This window comes from Helicoverpa armigera, chromosome 21, assembly GCF_030705265.1.
Source record: "Helicoverpa armigera isolate CAAS_96S chromosome 21, ASM3070526v1, whole genome shotgun sequence".
Classification (NCBI taxonomy): domain Eukaryota; kingdom Metazoa; phylum Arthropoda; class Insecta; order Lepidoptera; family Noctuidae; genus Helicoverpa; species Helicoverpa armigera.
Window position 1 is genome coordinate 8,096,433 of NC_087140.1, and position 26,177 is coordinate 8,122,609.

The following is a 26,177-nucleotide window of genomic DNA, read 5'->3' on the forward strand; positions in this document are numbered from 1 at the left end:
GTTCACTGATGTTGCAGCCTAAGTGTGTACACTGTACACGTTCACGTTCGCGGAGCACGCAGTGTTCGCAAACCACGGCGAACCTAAGTGGATACCCGGCTTTATATAACAAAACTATATAACTAAGCCAAATCTAGGTTTATAGAAAGTAAAATCTGTTATTTTCATGATTTACAGCTCATGAACAGCGGAACCGATTTAGCTGAAAATTGGTGGGGAGGTTAAAACTAGGATAGAGGACTTTTACCCCCTACCTATTCGATTACAAGAAGTAGTTTCTTCTGGACTCGAGAAAACCTTCAGCTAACACAATATAAATTAAACTAAAACTCACCACTTATATGCACAGCAATAGCAGGCGGCATCACAAAAATCCCCACCAACAAATCAGCGACCGCCAAACTCGTCACAAAACAATTCGTCACCGTCCTCAACCGTTTAGTCGTCACAACAGCAGAAATAATCAACGTATTACCAATCACAGTCACCACTATAAGCAAACACAGAATAATAACCACACTTATTTCGAAGCAGTCATACGTTTGTTCGCCACAGGTCGCCCCTACAGAAGAATTGACCGTGGTGTTACATTCTTCTTTCTCATCTATTCTTGTAATGACGTTGTAGAAAGTGTTCGTTAGGTTGTATCTTTCTTCTTTGGCGTTTTCTATTGTTAGTTCTGTGGTGTCCGTTCTGTTCCATATTGTTGGTTCTATGTCTGGTGGGGAGATCATCTACGCCCGTTCTTTTTGCGTTCTTTGGTCTCGCATTTTCTGTAACAAGAGACAACTAGGTGTGAAAACCAGCATAGAGTAATTATTCAATAAATTTTAATAATGTTTCTCCATACTTATTTGTAATACAAAAACTTAACACACTACATATGTATAAAAACTAAGTAAGGTTAAGTTTTTGGCAAGAATTTTGCTACTTAAAACTCTTATTAAAAAGTGTCATCATCCTCAGAGCCTTTTTCCCAACTATGTTGGGGTCGGCTTTTAGTCTAACCGGATTCAACTTAGTACCAGTGCTTTACAAGTAGCGACTGCATATCTGACCACCTCAACCCAGTTACCCGGACAACCCGATACCCCTTGGTTAGACTGGCGTCAGACTTACTTACGTCTTATTAAAAAATGTGGTGTTTCAATATTAGACTAAAAGATATTTGATTGTCAGTCTACTATTTAAGTCTAGCAATATAAAGTTAATTAAAATACTTTAAGTGTTTCAAGAAAATGTATTCTTAAGTAGAGGTACATAATTATTTGAAGTCCCACTTTAATTATTCGTCCAATCAGAGCTAATTTCGCAAGCGTATTAATCATTTAAAGAGTTTATTACATTTATACACTGTGATAAATAAAGTAATACATAGGTATAGCTGTTTAAAATAAAAATATTTAATAAGAAAGCAGGTAGGATTCGTGCAGAGGGAGCATTCGTACAGCGTTTGTATTTACACAACCAAACACGCTATAACCTACACGTGATTGCATTTATTTTATTAATTAAGTAACCTGTATATGAAATCTTGGAAATAAATAATTACAATAACATAGAAATCAAATATGTATCAGCAGTTCTAATAATTTATTTATTTATTTATTTAATAGTTCATGTACACAGATACACACACAGAATACAGAAAAGAAGAAAGATAGAACATATAGTACATAGGCACAGCTTATTTCAAGAGAAATTTCTTCCAGCTGGCCCGTTATGGGAGAGTTAGAATAAGAAGAGATGCAGATAGTGTGTAAAAAAGAAAGAAGCTATAACTAAAAAATAAATACTAACATTAACCTAAATACATATGTAATATATATATAAAATATATATATATATATAAATACACTAAATACTATATGCGTCTATGATGATAAGGACAAATAATGTTCCTTCAACTTCCGTTTAAATAAAGCAACAGTTTGGCAGCTCCTCAGCTCAGGCGGCAAATTGTTCCATAATCAACTTATAAATAAAATAATCCAGAATTTCTATACACTTTTCTTAGAATAGAAATACAATGTAACAGTTAATATTAGAATCAAATATAAATATTCTTATAATACATTATTTAAAATGAACTTTAAATGTCAAACCGCAAAATATATATTTCTTAATAAAAACCCACATACTAAAATAACCGTAAATAATATTAAATGAATAATATAATATTCTAGTCAGTCCTACATTAGTCGACTTTTGTATATAAATATATTAGCCCAGATTAGTATTCTGCGTCTTATTTCAGTACTGAGTTAAAACGTGGGCCTATTTCAAGCGTTGCCCTTTTGAAAAGCAAAAAAATTTACTTTTTACTGACTGTAATATTATACGTTGTTTAGAAAGAATATTTTTTTGATTACAGACTTAAAGGATAGTGTAGTTTATGTAGATTCATTTTTGAATATTTTTGGAGAAAAGTTTATGCTATTACGTGCATATAAAAAGTTTAATCATCTGTTATCCTTCGGGAAAAAAAACTAAATTGTATTGTCAAAAAAATAGCTTTACGTTATTCCGATATATAGGTGGTTACAAATATATGCCTGTAAAATTCACTATATTTCAATGTATTAACAATATTTTTAAATCGTTATAACAATATGTAATTGTGATTGTGACTTATCACTGGTTTCTTTAAAAAAAAGTCATTTTTTTTTGTAAAATCGTGAAGAAGGTGATCTGCGGTTTTTATAATATTCATGTGACATAAGGTTATATTTATAAGCAAATGAAGACCAGGTATTTAAATACAGTTAGATACATAAGTAGTTATTACCTACAAACTTTTGCGTAAATTCAGAATCTAATTGATACAGTCGTACCTATAAGTTTCAAATCTAATTGTCAATCTCGATATCCACGACTTAACTTAATTAGGATATATTGTACAAGAATATCCTCTTATTCTGATATTCGTCGCAAGAATATAAAGTTGGGAATTCCATTACGAAAGTTTTTCTTTTTAAGATGTGCTCTGTATAAGTTGAAATTCATTTATCTCTTACTTTCAGAAATATATTTTTTATCTTCAATTTATATAGTACCTACTATTTGTTTGACGCAATAATGTTCCAAGTCAAAACATCATCTGCGTAGCCTTTTACCAACTACGATGGGATCGGCTTCCAGTTTAACCGCATGCAGCTGAGTACCAGTGTTTTACAAAGAATGACTGCCTATCCGACCTCCTCAACCCACTATGACCTACCACCCGGTATGACTGGTTACCAGACTTACTGCCAAAGATGTTCAAATGACAGCGGGAACCTACAGTTTATGGTACCCTCCGAAAAACTTTGCAAATCAAGACGATACCCATAAAATAGCTTGATCTACCACATTTTCAGTTCAATACCTAATAAAAAATTAATCACATTTTGCATTGAAATTACCTATATGATTAAGTTAGGACAGTTACAATATTAATAAGGGGTAGCAAAAACTATTCATTATTAACACTAACTTCCGCCACCGCGATTTCCTGCACCACACATAAATTAAAAAGCAGCCTATGATATTATTCTCATAAATTTTATACTCCTATACCTAAGTTATGTCACTGTCAAGTTTCATCAAAATCTAGTCAGTAGTTTTTGAGTGATTAGAGTAACAAACACATCTACATATATTTTCATTTATAAAAGTAAAATAAATAAAAAACTATTTAAAGGTTTTACCAAAAGTCTCATTCAGTACCTACCTAATTACATTTTTAACCATCCAGAAAATACTTAGTTATTTCTTTCACCAGCTTTTATTCTTATTTCATGCAACCAAACCCATTTAATTTCAACATTTGCTAAATAACTCGAAATGCGTTTTTGTACCCAAGAAGAGATAATGAAAGAAAGCATTATACTTGCTGAGTTAATACAATAAATTTGACCTTGACCTTGACCTCACAAGGTCATTTATTTTCAACCACCCTTTACTACGTGGGCAGTTAGTTAGAAAAAGCTTTTGCTTCAATACTGAATATTAATGTTAATTTTTAATTGGTTCTACTGAGCTCATTCAAATTTTGGAAAGGTAGCTAATCTCCTTTGGAATGTGAGTTTAAGATTGTGGTCATCTTGAACTAAATAGGTTTTTTTTATAAAAAAATTGATGTTATATTTTGATTCTTTAAATTATTATTTTTTCAATCGCGATTTTCATGAAAATTGCTTTTTTGAGCACTTAGACAAACAATAAAAATATACAAAATCAGAACTCCTCTTTATCGAAGTTGGATAAAAACAAAATCACAGTTACTAACGCACATTGGCAGCAAATTCACCGAGCCCACGGAGTTAGTAGCAATATGTACCTAATAAGCGTGTTATCGCTCGCACGTACTCGCACGTGTCATCCTCTGCAAATCTAGGTAGAAGAATGTGGGCATCATAGATTATTTTATATGTATTTTTGCAATCGCGATTTTCATGAAAATTGCTTTTTTGTTCATGTAAGTTATTAATTAATTATTATGTACACTTGCAAGATGTAAAAGAGTGGCGCCACCTACTGTATAACGCTGTAAAATCATGTAAATTAAACCTTTTTGATTTTTTATTTGAAGACACACAAAAAAATATAACCTCTATCCACCGTAGTTGGCTAAAAAACAAAATCACAGTTACCAACGCACATTGGCAGCAAATTCGCCGAGCCCACGGAGTTAGTAGCAATATGTACCTAATAAGCGTGTTATCGCTCGCACGTACTCGCACGTGTCGTCGGCAGATATTTATGAGAGAAACGAGGTTATGTACCCCGAAACCCTTGAGAAGTAGGGTTACGGTTATATGCAAGGATCGATCGGTTCTTTTTGGGCTTAGTTTGATGTGATCTGTCCAGTGATATGTAACTTTATCATATTTATCTATACTAAAATAAATATTATTATAACTCCGTTTGTCTCTGCGACTTTTAGGATAATATATTGAACCGAATAATATTAAAATTATGTTACACAGACAATCTTGAACCTGAGAAAAGACATAGGGATCCCAAGGGAACAGCCAGTTATAAAATAAAAGACCAGTGGCAAATGTGTTCCATTAATATTTTTGCACGTTCAAAATCAGACTGGTCATTATTTCAATAGAAATCGTACACCAAATACCTAAACCACATCTGCAAATGTTGGGAAATATATTTCGTATAGATAGACGAAAAGCATTATTTATTTCCAATACACCAGTAGGTTGAAGGATTGGATTCTTTTACCCAATAAATATACGAATCACGTTTTACCCAGAAAACTTGGGCAAATAAATCATGGTATTATTTACAAAAATATATACAGATATAAAAAATGTGGCTATGTTAACCACACTGCGGAGCAATATTTTATCTGAGTCAGTTTAATAAAGATACAATATAAGACCTATGTGAAAAATAAACAGAGCTAAGTTTTAGTTCAACTTCGCTCACCTGGATAAAAAAGTAGCCTATATCCTTCCTTGATTTAGGCTATTTAACTCAATTTTTTTTTCAAATCATACTAGTAGGTCCTAAGATTAGCGTGTACCAACAAAAAAACAAAATCGCCAGCTTTATAACATTAATATAGCCAGATATATAACTAATAACATGCAAAAATGAAATGGAAAAAACTTTTTCTTCCATACGTTCGTGTTTGCAACAGATATCGCGGTTTCAGAAACTTTTGTTTATTCACGAATAAGGTTGTTTTTATGGCCAAATAACTTGTTGATATTGAAGACATAATAACGTTGAAATGTATGTTAATGGCGCGTTATATCTTAGAAACATGATAATACTTTATTTTCTTGGCTCATTTGTAGAGCTATTCTTTCTTGTTTTGCATGAATGTATATTTCTTTATTCTGTTTTATTTTATTCTAAGGTACTTCTTGTGCATTTTGTGTACGCAAGAAGAGACAATTAAAATACTTGCTAAGTTAATAGAATATATTTGACCTTGACCTTTAGAGGTCATTTATTTTTAAACACCCTTTAGTACGTGAGATGTTAGCTAGGAAATAATTAGTTTTGTTCTGAATACAATGTATTTACCTTGGATTACGATTGCCGATTCATTCATTGTTTTGCGATTGTAGATTGTCATATGATCAGATCATAAAGTTTGTGAAAATGTATGGATGTATGTTTGTTATTCAATCACGCGAAAACGGCTGGACCGATTTGATTAAAATTTGGTATGTACGTAGGTTACCCTGGATTAACACATAGGCTACTTTTTATCAACACACTACGCTAGCGAAGCCGCTGGCGGAAGCTAGTATGATTATAATAACCTTATTTATATGACCTATATATATATGATATATATATGACCTATATATATATGATATATATATGACCTTATTATAATGACCTATATCAACAATCCCTAATCGAAAAACAACGAATGATAGAATCATTAATTGCGTTTAATGATTCTTTTTTTGTTTAATAGTACTCGGATAAAATAAAGACAAGACATGCTAATCAAGAATAATAGGGACCTTAAATAAAACAAGGCAATCTTTTTCTATATAAAGGACACAAATAAACAAACATACGTCATTCTAATATTAGTAGAGATTCTCGTTGATATGTTCATTTGTCAGTTGGCTGGGTTTACGAGCAGGCTGGAATGACGTACGTCTCAAAGGTACGCATATGTGTTTAGAACACGGAGTAAGGAAATAGTGGAGATGCCATAAGGCAGGTAGGTCAGGCGCCTTTCTGTAGGTCAGGCGCCTTCCTGTAGGTCAAGTAACGTTCGACAGGCGTGATTAAAACGAATAGTTACTACAAGTAAATAGACATTCAGGTTCCTTGAAATATCAAGACTAATCTTTCAAAGATTGGTTTTAAAAATAGTAAAAAAAAAAAACTAAAAAACGCTAGTCATGTATTGTCATCAGAACTGAGATCGTGTGCAAAATTTCATCCTAATCGAATACTGGGGAGTGGGTCAAATTAAGATTCCAAGATTTTCTTACATACATAGGTAGTTAGTTACAAGTGAAGCTAATAAATAAAAATGATCGGGTTCCAAAGAAGGCGTATAAGGGCTGAGCTAGTAACGTTCTTCGTCTATCAAACACTTGCATTTTGGAGCGCTCATTTCTTAGGAGATTTTGCGTTATGACATCTCCGGTAGTCATTTAGTTCTCCGCGTCAGAAACAAATATGGCGGAATCTTACGTCAGAACATTTTGTGTACTGAGTTGTAGTGAATTATGTATTCTGACTTTTATTATGTAGCGTTTTCTTAGGTAGTAAGATTTGGTTGGTTTATTTTTAGTATTCTGGGTTTCCTAAAGGTAGGTACTAAAGAGGACGTACTCTGTACCTTGTTAAAAATAATGTAGTGTGTGGTAAAGGGCTGCGAAATGAAATTCCTAAATTCTATTCAATGTCTTCTCCTCAAAGAGTGGAGTCAGGGTGGCCCAATCATTAAAGCTTCAGCTATGATTACAAAGGCGCAGGTTCGATTCCAGGTCAGGCAGATATTTGACACTGTAACTTTTCTAAATTATGTGTACTTTTGAAGCATATCTTGGACCCGATTTTGCCTGTCCTGTTTATATACCTAACTTAGAAAAGTTACATTGTGACTTGTCTGGTCTGGAATCGAACGCACATACTCTTACCTTAGAGCCAGGTATTTTAACAACTGAGCCACAACTACTTCACTGACATAAAAAGAACATAAAACCTTAATAAAACGACACACTAATTAAAACAATTTAACGACACGACCACTTAAAAAGTTTTCTTCCATAAAGATAATAATATAAAACTAGACCATTAAACATCCAAGGTAGAAAGGTATAAAATTAAAAATAATTACACTACCTGCCATTTATAAAGACTGTCGCGTAACACTAAAAACTTTTTTGTTTTACACAAAAGAGAAATTACAAAGAGAGAATGAATGAATAGTAGGCGTGCAAAAGAAAGTACTTAAGGTAAATGCTTAACTGGTAGCGGGGAATTCAAATAAAAGATGGATTTTTGATGCTTTATCTAAGTTAACTACAATTTGTAAATGTGATCCGATAAACTTTTTAATTCAAAATATAATAATACTAGCTGTTCCGTGCGGTTTCACCAGCGTCCCGTGGGAACTACTCCACGAACCGAGATACAAAGTAGCCTTTCTCAATAAATGGTCTATCTAACACTGAAAGATTTTTTCAAATCGGACCAGTAGTTCCTGAGTTTACCGCGTTCAAACAAACAAACAAACTGTATCAGTATAGAATTATCGGATTGCATTTGCAATGTAAGAAATTTCAAGAATTTTCAGTAGAATATAAAAATCTATTTTATATTGAATTTCCCGCTACCAGTGGCACTCATCTTAAATAGAGAAATGGTTAACAATAGTGGCTTTTTATTTACCTTGATGTACTTTTTCTGTCTCGCAGTGTTTTTTCAATGCAAAGAAAATGGTGAGAAAATCGTGTTTTTTGTTGAAATAGGTTTATGAGGTTATTTTCGATTCTTTATTGGTGAAAGAATGTAAGAAATTCGTGATGGGATTTTAATTGCATTTTTGTATAAGAATACCTTTTGATAGAGCATTTTATTGTGTCTTTTATTTGTGTTGTGTTTTTTAGGTTTTCTTAGTGTAGTTCTGAAAACTGTGACTTATTATCACACTTTTGAAAAATTTCGGTATTTTATAACTACAAAAATGAAAAATACACACTAATAAATTAATAGGTACTTTCACGTTTCTTAAGATTATTGACGTTCTAAGCTTATTAATTAACCTTACCTATTACATAAATAGACACTAATTTAACCTAACCTATAAAATCCAATAAAAATCTTAGACCTAAAAAACGCGAATCGAAACATGATTGATGGTAGTTAGGCACAAAATAGGTCTCAAATCGATTATTATTAGTACCTAATACAGGTTATAGGAACCATTTATCATTGCCAAGACCTAATTTAGATGTAGGCGCGTTTTGACATTGGCTTAATAAGACTAGCACTTTTTATGCTACAAATATATGTATTTAAAAGAAAAATGATGATTATGATATCCACCTAGCAGAATATCGGCCACGGCGGCTGTTCTCATGTAAGGAGATCAGCCAACTGCGCAGGACATATTATAGTGCACAAGTATTTGCGCAAACACAGGTGCACTCACTACTACACTCTCATACCGAGATGGGTCGGCAATCCGACATGAACGGAGAGAGAGCAGGTACAGGACCGACATTTACGTGCTCTCCGATGCACGGGTGTATCAATCACCAATTTCCGGGTTGCTTTGTAAAAAGTTTGAAAAACCCACAAAATGATTTCGTTTCGACTCTGGGAATCGAACACGAGATCTCGTACACAGCAGCCGCGCTTTCGCAGGTGGATCAGCGAGGCAGTTAAATCAGTTGAATCACTACGTATAGTGCCGGCGGTGTAACGTCCGGGTTTATACAGAACGGTTATGTCCCCGGCATATATGTACAAGTAGGAAAACGTTCGAGAGCAGGTATGCCCGTAGGCAGGCTGGTGCTGTTTCTGCTACCTGCACTGTGTGTTGCCTTTAGAGGATAGCTATCCGCCTCTGTTAAATCTGTTGGTCGTACGATCTTCATCAAGAGTTGCTAAACAACTCAAAGTTCTTAAAATTGCTCGACAACGAAAATGATAATAATTTTTAAAAAACACAAACGTTAAACTTAACATCCTAATGTTAAAAAAATCCTTATATCCTAAAATACATTGCCTGGGTAACTGGGGTTGAGGATCTCAGAAAATAATTCACTCTATGTGTCTAGGTAGGCTAGAAGTCGACCCAACGAGGTTTGAGAAAAGAAATAAAGATGAAGAAAGTAAGGAAAACCTATACGACGTACGACTACGTTTTTTTGGCCCTGAATTTTATACAAAAGAAAATCCTAATAAATATACATAAAATGTAGAGCCTACGTCATTAATAACATTTTTATATGTCATCCAATATCTTCGTTATTTCCCAATAATTATCCTGAAGTTGTTATTCCTGTCGCTAAAAGTAACTGACATATACTTTATTAACCTTTACTTGAATATTATTTTGACCTTACTTTATTATTAGACCAGTTTCTATATACTAACTGACGAAAGTTTATCTTATCGATCATATTTATTGTAAAGAAATACCTAAGCTCGTGAGACATAGTTACAAAAAGCATTAGCTAGAAATATTTTAATTATCCTACTTATCTAAATACATTTACCATTACAGGTTAACCCAATTACATACTTATAACTAATCTATCTAGAGATAGTACATATATATCAAAAACTGAAAAATTGGTAGTCGTTACGAGTAGTTAGAAACAAGAAAGCACAAGTAACTAAGGCTATAGACTACTTTTTACACGAGTCCGCGATATATTTCCCATGAAACTGCTCATTGAACCTAGTCTTTAAAACATATTTGTTAGCCAATTTTCTAGGCAGTAAAATACACCATTCAAAACTACCCATCCATAGAACTATACAACACCAACTAAATTACAAAATAACAAAGCTTACATAATGTAACCTTTGGACTGAGTTGGCGTTCGTTCAAGTATCGGCTTCACATAAAACCAGATGTATATTATAGTCTATTACCTAAGAGATAGGTAGGTTCTACCCACGCTGTTGTCGGCGTTAATGCCTAAAAATCATAACCCAATCATCATTCTCCGAGCCTTGTTCCCAACTATGTTGGGGTCGGTTTCCAGTCAAACATTATTCTGCTGAGTACCAGTGCTGTACAAGAAGCGACTGCCTATCTGACCCCCTCAACCCAGTTACCCGGACAACCCAATTATAACCCAATCTTAAACTTATTTCAGGTGGTATCATCATCCGAGAGCACTGCTTCGTGCACAGGGGAAAAAAGGAGGCCACAACCATCTCTCAACCTGGCTTTATTCGTCTACATAGGTTCAACCATATTACGATGAAATTACTTATTTCTTTTAGGATTCATTCAGGAATAGATATCGATCTATTACGAATACACGTAACAGCATAAAAGACAAAACCAAGCTTTACAGACGAATCTTTACAAACAAAAGAGTTTGTATCCATAGTCTGGTTGCAAATTTTGAATTTCAATTTTGAAAAACATAAATTTTTAGCTTTCACAAAATTACCTACTTCAAAATTCAGACGAACATTATAATTTTGGTAGAATTTTTGTCTGCAGTTCTCTAACGACCGCGTGTGCATTTATATAAATGTGAATTAGGCTGCAGTGCAGTGCATTCGCTGCAATGTGGATGAATTTATGAATATTTTACACTTTTTAACGTCGGAACTTCATTCGTAAAAGAAATGACTATAGTTATATTAAAGGGAGAATTTCAATTTATAGTAGAATAAGAACAGCTTTAAAGCTTATTATTTTTACCTTCAAAATCTCATTCGTCGCTACTACAGTCAACGTAAAATCTACTCAGGTACTAATTTGTTAAAATTCATAAAATACAAAATTATCAAAAATAATAGCAGTTTTACGGTCAAGGCACTTTCGACAAACTTGTCCTAGAAGATAGATTGTTAAGTTTTTTACCTCACGATTTTCATCTGTCACCCCCACCTCATATTAGTTCTAATACTTCAGGATACCAAAGTTTAAAGTTCTACAATCAAAATCAAATAAAAATCTCACAATTCACTTCAATTTAGTAAAGAAACCTCATATTTATTTTAAACTCAAACTCTTTATAAATAAACTTATATCCAGCAAAGTTATTTCGAAAGCGCAACAGTAGTTCTGAAGTTTTATTCAATTACCCACCAACATTGGTTGAGGGAGTTTGTGAAACCGGGCCGTCTGTAAACTAAGTTTAATGTTGAACCGATCGGGTTACGTTATTGCTACTATTTTAATGTTTTGTTAAAAACTGTCTGTCTGTAGTTTTCTATTCCTAGGATATTCTATTATGTATATTGATATCATAAAATCCGTAAAAAGAGTTTTATTTAAATGACTAATATTCGCGTAAGTGTCAGAAATCAATATCATAAAGTGGTTTGAACGCACTAATCTCCTACCTATGTGGAATATTATCATCAGTGCTCGATGGTGCACTTATAAGATATTTTTTCCTCGCGGCCCGTGAAAACGGCTTCACACACTCAAAAAATGCACTACCTATAACACTTAATAATTTTCAAAATTGGCCCAGTTGTTTCTCTGATTAGGAAGCAAACTTGGAAAAAAAAATATTTTGTAATATTAAAACCTTTCGACAGATTCAATTGTTACAAAGAAAAACAGTCAAACAATCCATCATCTACATGAGAGTTCGATCAGGGTGTGATTCTGCATTTAACAGCTGTTGAACACATACTTACATGCTTATGTATTCATGCCCGCATATCGGATTGTTGAACAAAGCAGCAATGTGTGCATTCGCACCTGATATTTGTCAAGAGTTTAATCAGCAATACTGTACCTATCATCAAGTACTCATATCATCATCAGACTTTATTCTATTTAAAGCGATCTTAGAGAGCTCTCGCACTAGCGGATCTTGCCGCGCGTAGGTATACGCACGCTACACAATCTGCGCGGTAAAATCTTGTCGCAGGAATGCTTTATGATAGACAAGCGTGAAAGCACTGTAAAACCATACGACAGGATTTTTTCCCCTGGGAGTGTGTCGAGAGTAAAAAACTAAGCTGAGAATCCACTAATGTGAAAGTATTTATTCTCAGATTGTGCCACACACAAAAAACGGACGGAAAATCCGCTTATGTGACAGTGCTCTTAAGGAGAAAACTGGAATATTAATCGGCGCTATCTGACATCGGAAATTGTACTGAGCAGCAATGTTTGCTCATGTCTTCGTTATGAGAAGCGAGGCAGCTTGTGCCAGAAATAGTCCTTAATTAAGAAACATGTTCAAGACGAAAATACGAACAGAGATGTACAAGAAAACATTCTATTTTCGACGTTCCAAAGTTGGATTTTAGTGACTACGTAATAGTCAAAATGTACGAACTAACATAATTGCTAATGACTTGAGTATTCTGAAGATAGTTGTTGCCTTGTTAATTCACATATTTTTTTATTATCGTTCTGTCACTAGTAGCCAAGTTTAGAGTGGCATATTTATGTGATGAACACATTGTCTAACACTTACAATTAAAGTAACAGCATTTGTCTGTGTTGCGTGCACTTTTAGACCAAAACTACTCAACTGTTTTAAAAGTACATTCAAGGATATTCAATGAGATAGAACATAAGCAAGTTTTTTTATCTTGGGAGTCGGGTGGAACCAAGCGTAACAGATAGTGAAATACAAATAAAACGTATCTCAGATATCCATATCGCACATTCTGTCAATATAAACATTTGAATTGAAAATTTCTTTTCGAAAAGCAAAATAATACGTGTATGATATTTTCCTAACACCAGTTGCGTTAGCTGACCTTTTCACAGGGAAATACCAATCTCTTTTTGTACAGGACCGGATTTGGTGGAGTGCAATGGAGCTTGGGCCCCAAGCGTCTAGGGATATTAGGTGCCTGAGGTATACCTAATCATTAGTTCTTCTTTATAAAACGTTACTAACTCTATGATTAATCTAACGATGGCCATGTAAACAGAGAATTTGGCAAGTATACAGGCCTCCTTGTGCGAGTGCCTGTGTAAAGTAATAATGTATATTTTTTTATATCTTCACATGGCACATTCTTCTTATTTAGAACCTACACAAACACAAATAAATGTTTTTAGGAAGTTACGTAAAGCTACCTTAGAATAGACAAATCAATCTTCGGGGTTGCGGGGTTCTCTCAAACAATATTCGGGCCCATTTTCTTTGCTGGGGCCCCTAAATTGTTGAAATCCGTCCCTGTACATATGCAGTTCGTACTATGTAGTTGTTCGGACCGGCACGAGTAACCCCACAACATTCAATTTTCAATGAACAATTCTATTCGTTCTTTTGTACATATCAATGTTTCGAATTGTTTTGTACTGTTGACAGTTTCCGACACACGTGCCTGAATTTTGATAAGGTGATAGGTGCGCTAAGCCTTTCTATAATGTTCGATACCTGCCAATATTAAGTCGAAATAATTTATTATAAAATAATAATATATGAAAGGGAGTTTGTTCGGCATGCTAAAAAGGTAAGACAAATAGAGATGAAACTTCGTATGGAGTTAGGTGGCCTAACCTGGAGTCCATAGTAGATGCATATGAAAAAGCTCTGTGAAGTTTTCGGGTAAATACAGTATGTTATACATACAGTTGAATCCGTTTATAGTGACATCGAAGGGACTTTACAAAAACTTCATATTAAACGGACGTCATACAAAGCATTTCATAGAAAATAAAAAATATTTCCCCATTTCGTACATACGTATGTATTTATTTAACTAGACAAAAAGACAAAAATTTTTCTCTGAATTAGAACATGTCGTCGGATAACGCATTACTCTCCCGATTATTGTTGAAGGTAGGATGCAGGTCAGTCGGTTATTGTGACGATTTTTGTTAAAGCGTAAGCGAAGTCATAATATCCGACTTTTTTAGAGAATTTTATGTGAAACCCAAACTTCAAGTGCAATTACATCACAACAAGCGGTTGGTCAATATAAGCGAAGTCATAATAAACGGATTTTACTGTACATGTATTTTTCGACCAACTTTAACTGTTAATTTTTATTTGTCATTTACGTAACAGTGGAGCTTAATTTCCTCACTTTTCTAACAGCAAAAGAGGCAAATAAACAAAAAACATAAGCACAATTTTTGAAGTAAACCTAAAGAGTTCTCAAATCTTGAATAATGTACAACACAAGTTACCCGTTAACCGCTTTTTTACACACTCAAATATGAACCTTAAATCCAAGTACATAAGGTAGGATTTCCCTTGTAGGTTGTATGTTTCAGGTATGCATAAATTGCCGTCATACATACGTTTGTGAACAATTGTTTGTAAACTTGTTAGTGCCTGCGGCTTTGCCTGTGTTTCAGATTATTGCGTGTTGTCTTGTCAAATAACAGTAGGTGCTAGGAATTGGTTGCTTGCAATCTTAGTTTGATGCAATTGAACTAGGGCCTTTTTCTTCTTATATTGTTATGTAGATTGGTAAGATAAAACCATTTCCAAATAATCTTGGAAACAGAAACAGAGATTTTGGAGTACCTACTGCGGGCCTGGTTAGGTACCTACGGCAGACAGATAACTTGATATTGGCCTGGAAAAAATATTTTTTAAGGGAAATTGTGCATTGAATCAAAATTTAAGTCAGTATGATGCCAAATACCTGATCGTTATTATGTGCGTACTACCATTAATTTCCATACTGATTTATGAGCCCAAACAAACTATCGGCCGACTAAAAATTGAAGTGTGCTCTTAAAGTTCAGAAGTTAAAAGCCGAATTTTCCGAAAAAAGGAATAATTTCTTGCATTTAAAGACTAAATAATATTCCACTAGAATATGTCTTTTAACACCACGAAATTAAACTTCTAATCCTAAAATTAAGTTTAGTTACCCTTTCAAATAATAGTTAAGCTCTCAGCAAATTCTTCTGCAATATTCAGATCAGTCTGATAGCTAATCTTGGTATAATCTAATATCTTAACCCTTAGGGAGGCTGTCACGGAAAATAGGGTAACGAGCGAACCAAGTGGCAGGGGTTGACCTAAATACAGGACGAAACTTATACCTTGTGTCCACAATTATCATTTAGTTGATCTGAACATAGGATATTGTAATGTGATTAGTGTTGTGTATTTATTAGACAAGAATTTATTCACAAGTTCAAGAACATCAACTTTAACAAGAATTTTTATATTGATTTCTGATATTTACGCGAATATTAAACATTTAAATAAAACTACTTTTATATATTTTGTAGCGGTAATGTCTGGATGGTGTGAAGGACCCGAAATATCGGGATTAAATAATATTAATATAACCGCGATATAATCTATAAAAGTAGTTTAATTTAAAGAATTTATTTTTTGTGTGCTACACTTACAGCCAGTTTCTTCATCAAAAGTAAAAGCCAAAGTAAAAGTCAAAGTAATGTCTCAAGCAAAAGTACTTTCCACCAGTGAAAGATTTTTTCAAATTAGTTTGACCGAATGAATTTGACCGTTACTTTTACTTTAGACATTACTTTGACTTTTACTTTTGATGAAGAAACTGGCCGTTAAAGATCCAAAACTACTAAACTAATTTGAAAAAATCTTTCACTGGTGGAAAGTAAGACTATAAGCCAATAACAAGGGATGTATTTTGTCCAATTACTGGAATAAGTTTCCCCGGAAAACTTCGAAAAACCAGCTATTTACATCCTTAAATGAAACCTTAATTATAAGGTGAGAAACTAATTAGCAAATTACTAAACATTTTTTCGGGCGAAAGCTTTATTTTCCTAGTAAAAAAGACGGTATGATACCATTTTGTATAAGTCGGGAAGTCAAATTGTTAACACCTGTCGCTATTCTTAATAATACTGTTTAATTAACATTGCTTAATTAATTAACATCCATACATAAGTATCTATTTTCTTAAAATAATTAAGTAGCAGTCTTTTCTTATAATATTCTCAAAAAGTTTTCCAAAACCGATTTCGTAAAATGATGAAAATTTCAAACAGAGCCATTGTTGCTGCTACGACGTAGCTGGTGCTACGAAGATAACGCTACGCCGTAGCGGATTTCATGCTACGAGTTACTTTAGTATGTATTTTTAAGATAATCTACTTATTTTTAAGTTGTTGGAGGACAAGTTACTTGAAGAATTTTAGAAATATAAAGACGAAAATTTCTCTCGTTAACACAAAACTAGGAAAAACTTTGTGTTTTGAAATTCATGATATTATCACCCAGATAAAATGTTGCATAAGTTTAATTATTTCAAAAGCAAAAAACAGGTTATTTGGTTTCTCTAGTTAAATATATATTTTTAAAAAAGCCCTACTTTAATGGCAAAAATTTTTTTCTTTTAATTTTACTGTAGCAAACAGTTTATTTTATGATCGCTCACTACTTTTTACACCATATTAAGAAATCTTTCTAACAAAGAAATATATTAGCCTATAGAAAATCCAAACGAGTCATCTCATAACGTATAGAAAAACCCCATTATACGTCTCAAAGCGTACTTTCCAAAGAAGCATTATTTGTGAACAAACGCCTTCGAAAAACAGCTTACTGAATCTTATGGAAAAATGTTAGGGGGTGGAAAATTGATATCTAATGGATCCCAAGACTTACTGGTTCAAAGGGCGACGAAATTACTTTAGGGTAGAACCTCACTGAGGATATTTTATAATATCTACATATCTATATTAAAAGTTGTGTCAGTTACACTACACATAACTCAAGAATGGCTGTACAGCTTAAGATGAAAGTTAGGCAGGGATTAGTTGGACCCGGGAGAAGGACATAGGATATTTTTTGTCACCATTGCAGTAGTGTAAATATGACAGTAGTGTAAGTGATTCATTAAGTATTGAATTGTGATCTTAACATTTTTATATTTTACTTTTTTAACCGACTTCAAAAAAAGAGGTCCTCATTATGACCTGTATGTAAGTTTATTTAAGTTATTAAAATAAACAGCTTACGGAATCATCCATCCATCCTCCGAGCCTTTTTCCCAAACTATGTTGGGGTCGGCTTCCAGTCTAACCGGATTCAGCTGAGTACCAGTGCTTTACAAGAAGCGACTGCCTATCTGACCTCCTCAACCCAGTTACCCGGGCAACCCGATACCCCTTGGTTAGACTGGTGTCAGACTTACTGGCTTCTGACTACCCGTAACGACTGCCAAGGATGTTCAATGACAGCCGGGACCTACAGTTTAACGTGCCATCCGAAACACAGTCATTGGTGTCTAAGATATACTTAGAAAGTACATACAAACTTAGAAAAGTTGCATTGGTACTTGCCTGACCTGGAATCGAACCCGCGCCCTCATACTCGAGAGGTTGGTTCTTTGCCCACTAGGCCACCACGACTATAAACAGCTTACGGAATCTTAAGGAAAAATGTTAGGGGGTGGAAAATTGATATCTAATGGATCCCAAGACTTACTGGTTCAAAGGGCGACGAAATTACTTTAGGATGGTACCTCACTGATGATATTTTGGTAGTCTATACAATATACATACAAAAAAAAGTTGTGTTAGTTTCACTATATTTAGATCAAGAATGACTGAACTGTTTAAGATGAAATTTAGGGGAGAGGTAGGTTGGACCCGGGAGAAGGGCATAGGATAGATTTTGTCACCATTGCAGTAGTGTTAATATTACGTTAGTAGTGTAAGTGATTCATTAATTGAATTGTGATCTTGACATTCTTATATTTTACTTTTTAACCGACTTCAAAAAAGACGTCCTTATCTGTATGTAAGTTTTTTAAGTTATTAAAATAAACAGCTTACTGAATCTTATGGAAAAATGTTAGGGGGTGGAAAATTGATATCTAATGGATCCCAAGACTTACTAGTTCAAAGGACGACGAAATTACTTTAGGATGGTACCTCACTGACGATATTTGGTAATGTTATCTAGACACACGGCAGTGTGTCCGCCAAGTTCGAGCAAAAAAAGCGACACACCGGCCGTGGGTTATATTACACGAACCATTTCGGGCCAAATTCGACCCCCCTGTAACTCAAAATCTATTTTATTTACGCCTATCAAATTTCTAGTATCTGTTGAGACCCCCTCACTTATCTAAAATACAAAATTTCATTAATATACCTATTGTAGGTCTTGAGATATTGACGTCAGAAAATCGCTATTTTTACTATACACTTATTCACTTATTCACTGACTCACTCATCAAAAACCTAGACCACTTCCAATGGTCGTATTGACTTGAAATTTGGCATGGAGGTAGGTCTTTATGTCAAGGTAAAGGGAAAAATCTGAAAATGGCCAAGTGTGAGTCGGTTTCAAAATAATGAAGGTGTTTTATACCCGGTGTAAATTTATACCCCTAAGGAACTAAAACGAACTAAATTTATCTATATTTATATAATATATCTTCGAATGGTACAAAGGTTTGTATTTAGTCAAAGTAAAGTAAAAATCTGAAAACGGCCAAGTGTGAATCACTTTCGAAATAACGAATGTGTAACTTTGATCCACGAACATAATATATGATAACATGTCATGTCAGTCAGTTGGTAAATCTAGTCCATTTAAGTAATCTAGTTCATTTCTTTGTAATAAACATAGTGCGTATTAAAAAATCTAAAAAATAGTAAAAATTAGACATTTCTTTAACTAACTTCATCATAAGAAAAAAACAAAATAAACAACCTTACAAAAATAAATGAAATCCCACCCAAAACAAAAATGTGAAAGACTGCCAAGTTCGATAATATGGGAATGCTTCGCCTATAAAAGAAGTGAGATCTGAATAAGTACCAAGTTCCATAGACATACCTCAGTTAAAAATAGTTACTTTTTAATGATGATTACTTGGCAAGTTTTAATAGAAAATTAAATACTTGATTCATTGCGTTTAGTAGGTTTATAACAAGGTGTATGAAAACTTGCCAAGTGACATCATTAAAAAGTAACTATTTTTAACTGAGGTATGTGTATGGAACTTGGTACTTATTCAGATCTCACTTCTTTTATAGGCGAAGCATTCCCATATTATCGAACTTGGCAGTCTTTCACATTTTTGTTTTGGGTTGTAGACGTTACGTCAATATTAGAGATTCATCATCTTAAATTTTTCCTAACCATGGTGGGGTCGGCTTCCAGTCTAACCGGGTGATTGGCCGGGAGATTGTTTTAATTTTTGAGATTGTAAAGAACAATTATAAAAATTTTATGAGAATTGAGACCTTGGCATTCGTATTTATCACAATTTCTAATCGACTTCAGAAAAAGAGGTTTTCAGTTTCAGTTCAGTTTGACATGTGTATGTTTGTACGCAATTATCTCACGACTGGTGGAATCACTTAGGATGCAATTTTCACTGTACTATTTGTCGGCCATAGGAGATGGTTCTAGGCTTATTGTTGAAGTATAAGATTTTATGTTTTGATTTTTTTTTTCAAATCATTACCTTTAGGCATTTCATAGATAAATATAAGTTTGATGTAATTGTTTTATTAAACAACTTATAAAAGTCCAAACAAAATAAAAAATCATTACTTTAAACGAAAATTCTATAATATACATTAAGTATATATTCTTCGCAAAAGAAAAGTCTATGAAGTTTCTGCGGTTGTATATTAAACGTCTGTTTTTATAAATGGTTTGTACGTGCCTCTTTACATGTTTATTTATGTTTGACTTATATTGTATTAAAACCCTGAATACGTCTATTCATATTTGGCTCAAGTATTAAACTCCAAATATATGAACCCTTTCTTTGTTTGGAATACTTACTTGTGCATACATATCTTATACATACTTCATCTCAGACATATATACATGTCTTGCGCAGCTCCTTATATGAGAACAGGCGCGGTGGCCGAAATCGTTTTTCATTTTTAACGACGTCAAAAATCATCAAATGACCTCTCCCGCTGTGGGTTAGCAGCGGTGAGGAAGTGTCAGACTTACTGACTAAAAACCGTCGTGTTCCGTCGTAGGCCTTTTGTGTACCAGGGCCGCGGTATCTCTTTCGAACAATCCCACAGCTGGGCGCCGAAATCGGTCTTGGACGCGGTCTTTATAAACCGTTTTGAAAATCAAATGAGGCCGACTAGAATCAGGCTTAATTTATTTATTATTCAACAATATGTCTTCCTACAAAGCTATCTAATCACTCAAAACATTAAGCGTAAAACAAATAACTTCTAAAATCCAATTTGCATATAAATTAACATATTTCCTTATCTGTCCAATTCCTTGACCTAATAAAAGGACAATTAATCTAAAACAAAGAAATTAAGACTGAAAGCTATAAATCTGTTCGCACTTTACTTATTGTCCTTTTGTTTTCCTTAAAGCACTTATATATTAAGTTTATAACTGGCTGTTTTTCCTGTCTTCACTTGCGTCCCAAAAGAGCTATTAGCACCGTAATAAAAACTATTGTACCAGTATCTTAGAAACATATTTAATTTTGAGAAGAAGAGCAAAAGATATGCAGTTTAAAATCTACATAATAAATTAGGTTTTCATCATTACAAAGATGGTTTCTTTTTCCACGCAGCATCAGACAAAAAAAACCTGTATGTATTATTACGAGGTTGCACCAATACCATGAGTAGACAGCAAGTAAGCATGTATGTGCACAAATGTTGCAATTTAATTACAAATGTTCGCACATTTGTTACTGTTCGCTATAAGGAGTAGAAAAGAAAGGTCTCTTTCTACTCCCTACGAAGGGACTCGTTCGTTCGCGAACTTTGTGTGTGTTACAGTGCTGCACATCAGTGGTACCTCGCCTTTACAAATTTTGGCGGACAGCCGTGTAATGTGAACGTTTCTACAAGATTCAAGATGTTACGTCTTGTCTAGATATAATTTGATACCGTAAAATAACGTTAGGTTTCTCTAAAATAATATGGAAAATTCAACATAGTTTACATGAAGCCTGAGGAATACCTTGAATTTACAAAGATTATATTTATATGATGCTCTTACTTAAAAACTCAATCTGTGATTCATAATTTAAAACATATTGAAACTACGTCATGCAAAGTTTTAGCAGAAAAGCCTTTTTTCTTGTACCTTACCATCAAGCTCATACTATTCCACTAATTTCCACAACCCAATAAAAAATCTTCAGTTATAGTCTATAAATGGGCTATCACTGGATTGGACCAGTACTTCCTAAGATTACCCACAAACTCTCCAGCTTTACAATGTCGTGGTGGCCTAGTGGGTAAAGAACCAACCTCTCGAGTATGAGGGCGTGGGTTCAATTCCAGGTCAGGCAAGTACCAATGCAACTTTTCTAAGTTTGTATGTTCTTTCTAGGTATATAAATATAAAGGTGAAGGAAAATATCTTGAGGAAACCTGGACTATAAAGTCTGTAATCACCAACCCGCATTGAGCAAGCGTGGTGATTAATGTTCAATCCTTCTCCGTGTGAGCGGAGGCCTGTGCCCAGCAGTGGGACGATAAAAAGGCTGCAACAGTAACAGTTACAATATCAGTAAGATATAGATTGTTACTAACACAAACAAGACTTGTTCTAGTCAAACCATTATTACAATAGACATACATACAGATTACCGTGAGATAACATATTGATTAGCTATTACAGTAATTACGATACTACAATGTGGGTTAGTAAATGTCAGATAATAGACAACAAACCACTGACAAAGGAACTTGATAGACCATAGAGAACAAAATGACTAGCGGAGGTGCCATATCGGATCTGCCAGAGCTGCGGGATTGATCGAAAGAGTTACCGCGGCCCTGGTACATAAAAGGCCTACGACGGAACACGACGGTTTTAAGTCAGTAAGAGTCACTCCCTCACCGCTGCTAACCCACAGCGAGGGATCATGTGATGAGATTTGACGTCGTTAAAAAAATGAAGTAGCGCGCCAAAATGCGGGTGAGCGGGGGACGAGGAACGTTACTGTCTTCGTTCTTAAACGCCTTCTCTGGACCCGACAATTTGTTGTAATACCAAAAATCGTTGACAGATAACCCAAAGAATTCGAACGCCTCGTTAGTTCGCTCGTAACTGATCGTCATGTACACCGTATGTATTTGACCTAGTAGAAGGCGCCTGACCTACCTGCATTATGGCATCTCCGCTCATTCTTCCTTACTCCATGTGATAGACCTATTATGATATTTACGATTCTCCGAAATATACTGGGGAACAATGAATTTGGGATAGTCAGAATTTGTGTGATTTTATAATAAGCGGTTTAAATAATTTCACCTACATTAATGGAATTTGCGTTTGTTTAATTGTTATATCAAAATGACTGAGTCAATTGAAATATTTGATAAGTTTATAAGGATCTAGGAAATAGCATCATCCTCCGAGCCTTTTTCCCAAACTATGTTGGGGTCGGCTTCCAGTCTAACCGGATTCAGCTGAGTACCAGTGCTTTACAAGGAGCGACTGCCTATCTGACCTCCTCAACCCAGTTACCCGGGCAACTCGATACCCCTTGGTTAGACTGGTGTCAGACTTACTGGCTTCTGACTACCCGTAACGACTGCCAAGGATGTTCAATGACAGCCGGGACCTACAGTTTAACGTGCCATCCGAAACACAGTCATTGGTGTCTAAGATATACTTAGAAAGTACATACAAACTTAGAAAAGTTGCATTGGTCTAGGAAATAGCAATAGTGTAAATAATTTGAGAATAGTTACAGTTCTCAAGGCAGTTCTCACTACATAAATATGCGAAAACAAAGTCCTCTGCCACATCTGTCTATCTATCATTCTATTCATGATGTACTTATTTTAAAACTTACAGATTTTTGGACATGTGTCAAGAGCGTAATATAGCTTGTACCAGGAATGGCGAATCAATGGCCTAAGGAAGCACATCATTTTTTAAACAAATTCCAATTAAAATTATGTAAAAATTAAGTTTTGTCCATGTTATACGGGAACCACTTCTTGCGTCAGGATAAAAAGAGCCTGCGTTAGTTAGATATACGAGCATTCTAGTGGATTAAAAATGGCCAAATCGATCTTTTAATGTTGACTATTGTCTTCAAAGGCACTATATCGTATTTTTTATGAATTTGGCCTCTAAAGCTTTCCCATCTACACTCTACCCTTTGCCCTACAAGTAGGCGGGTATCACGCGTTTTAATTTCTCGCTCCGTTCACGCGGCAACCAAGTAAGTACGTTATTTATTGCCGCTGAAATGTATTGCTTTATCCGCTGTTACAAGGATTATCCGCTTACCCTCGTTTTCGAAGGCTTTTTTAATTTGCTCGTTTTTTTTTATTTTGAAAACTGATTTTTTTGGAAAGGACATTATCATAAATCGGAGTTTTCAATTAAGTTTTAGATTAACACTGCCAATTTTAAGTCGGCCGGTAGTTTGTGGGGCCTCAGTATGAAGATGAATGGTAATATGCACATTACAAAGATCAGGAATCAGAACGATTGATAATTTTGAATTACGATTTTAAGATATTAAAAAAAAAAACTGGAAAAAGAGTCAATAAGTTTTTTAAGTTTTTTTTTCTACGGAAGGCAGAATTGTTGCAGGAAGTGTAATTTTTACATCGTCCAAGTTGGAATGTTAGGTGTCTGCTTGCTATACTGTAAATAGCTCCACCGATGTTATAGTTCTTCGACAGCTTAATTATTTTTAACACGCATTTTTTTTAATATAAAAATATTAGCTTCACCTGTAACTAATTATGTATGTAAGAAAATCTTGGAATCTTAATGTGACCCAGTTCCTGATCTTCGCTTAGGATGAAATTTAGCATACGCTCTGAGTTCCGATGACAATACATGACTAGCATGTTTTTAAAACTATTCATTTTTTATTTAATGAAACTACACTATCGGTACCTAGGTACCTACATTTATCTGAATGAAATAGAAAGCAGTCCTATTGTTTTACTTTTACAAGGCTATTAAGTTTTTGTGCGTAGGAGTTGAATGATCACAAAAACGTATATCTGCCAGATGTTATTTATCTTAGCATTTCTCAGACTATTAGTGCTAGAATTCTTATAGAGAGTCTATAAAAAAGATATTTATAACCGAAGAAAAGTGTACGTACTTCACTTTAGTGGAATGGATAATATACCTAGATCATGTGTGTATTATTTTAGGTACTTACTGATATTAATTTTATTCAATTTGTACAAATTAGTTTGACCAAAATATTATTTGTATTAGAGAACGGGCAGTGACAGACAGACGGACGGACATCGAAGTGATCCTATAAGTTATCTTTTAGTTCCAGAATCAAATATGAGAGGCCAAGTTTACCTTTTAGCACCAGAATCTTAAATTGAGAAGCCTTATTAATGACATACCTAAACAGTTGAAAGACATTTTTGTTTAATTGCCACATTTCACTTTTATTCAATATTCACACCTACAACATAACATATTATTCGCCTAACTACTAATCGCTTACATATTCTACCCCCAATTCACAAAAAACGGGATCTAAAAATAACATAATCCCATCGCTATTTAAATAAAATACCTCTTCAAACGTTCCGATTCACTCTTCCGCTCTCAATCCAAAAATAATAACAATAAAAATACATTTGATTACGTCGGTGACTACTAAAGAAAGCTCTATCGATCATTCGTTAGGCAATCGAATTGTAATTCGAAAATGATTGGGGTACCCGGAATTTCGTAGGAAAGAAAATTCCAGAAGATCAGTGTCCAAAAATGATATTTATTGAAGTGGTTACTGTTGAAATTTTAATGTATGGGAAATTTATTTTTGCGGGTCAATGTGGAAATGCAGCTAGGCTTTTTCGCATACAAGTTTTAAGTTTTATTTTGCTTCGTTATTTGCGGTGTAGGTAAAGAATAAATTATGTTTAGATATGAGATAGAGATGCTGCTTTTACTAATGGAAGCAAAACGTCCATAAAAAAGTTTACTAAGTTAAGGAATATTTCTTGCAAGCACAATGTGTAGTAGCCACATTATTTCCAATAGGCTTATATTATATATAATAAGACATACATAAACTTTCAAAAGATAAGGTTACCTGCCTATCTTTGCTTGTGTTTACATAAAATAATATACCCCAGTGACTGTCTGACTACCAGGACAAGATGGCAGATGGTGTATGTACTTGCATAAATCAAGATCGGTCAGTCCCAACCAATCTACAAGATTGGACGAACACAGATCACTGGACAAGCTCTCCATTCACTACTATACCTAAGAAATTGTTATATTTCAACAGAGGACACATGTGTTTCATTCAGTAGCAGAATGGTAGGTATACTAATCTTAGGAACTACCTAATCAAAAATACCATTTTTTTTGACGAACATCGCTCTCTATTGGCTTATTGAAACAAATCTAATTTACCATTAAATATAATATATATAAGCCTTTTGCCTTTCCTTACCTACCCAATCCGACAGGTCAACTTTCGCAAATTAATCCCTACCGAAATAATTTCAAATACTTATTCTTTTGTTCATGGGTCTTCTGTATTTTTTTTTATTCTATAACTAAATCGGATTGTAGGATAAGAAGGATTTGGTCGTGGAAAGCGAAATAGCAATAAAGAGCAATGTTCATGAGCAATTGCGT

General features: G+C 34.2%; 1 protein-coding gene across 1 annotated transcript in view; it reads right to left on the reverse strand.

Annotated features, from left to right (window-relative positions):
* LOC110379294 (octopamine receptor 1) overlaps positions 1-26,177 on the reverse strand; it is a 76,790-nt gene that overhangs the window by 21,396 nt on the left and 29,217 nt on the right. Inside the window, exon 2 of the mRNA XM_049849237.2 lies at positions 335-773. Within this exon, the coding sequence (XP_049705194.2) occupies positions 335-734 (400 nt within the window). The 5' untranslated portion in view covers positions 735-773. The remainder of the gene's footprint in view (positions 1-334; positions 774-26,177) is intronic.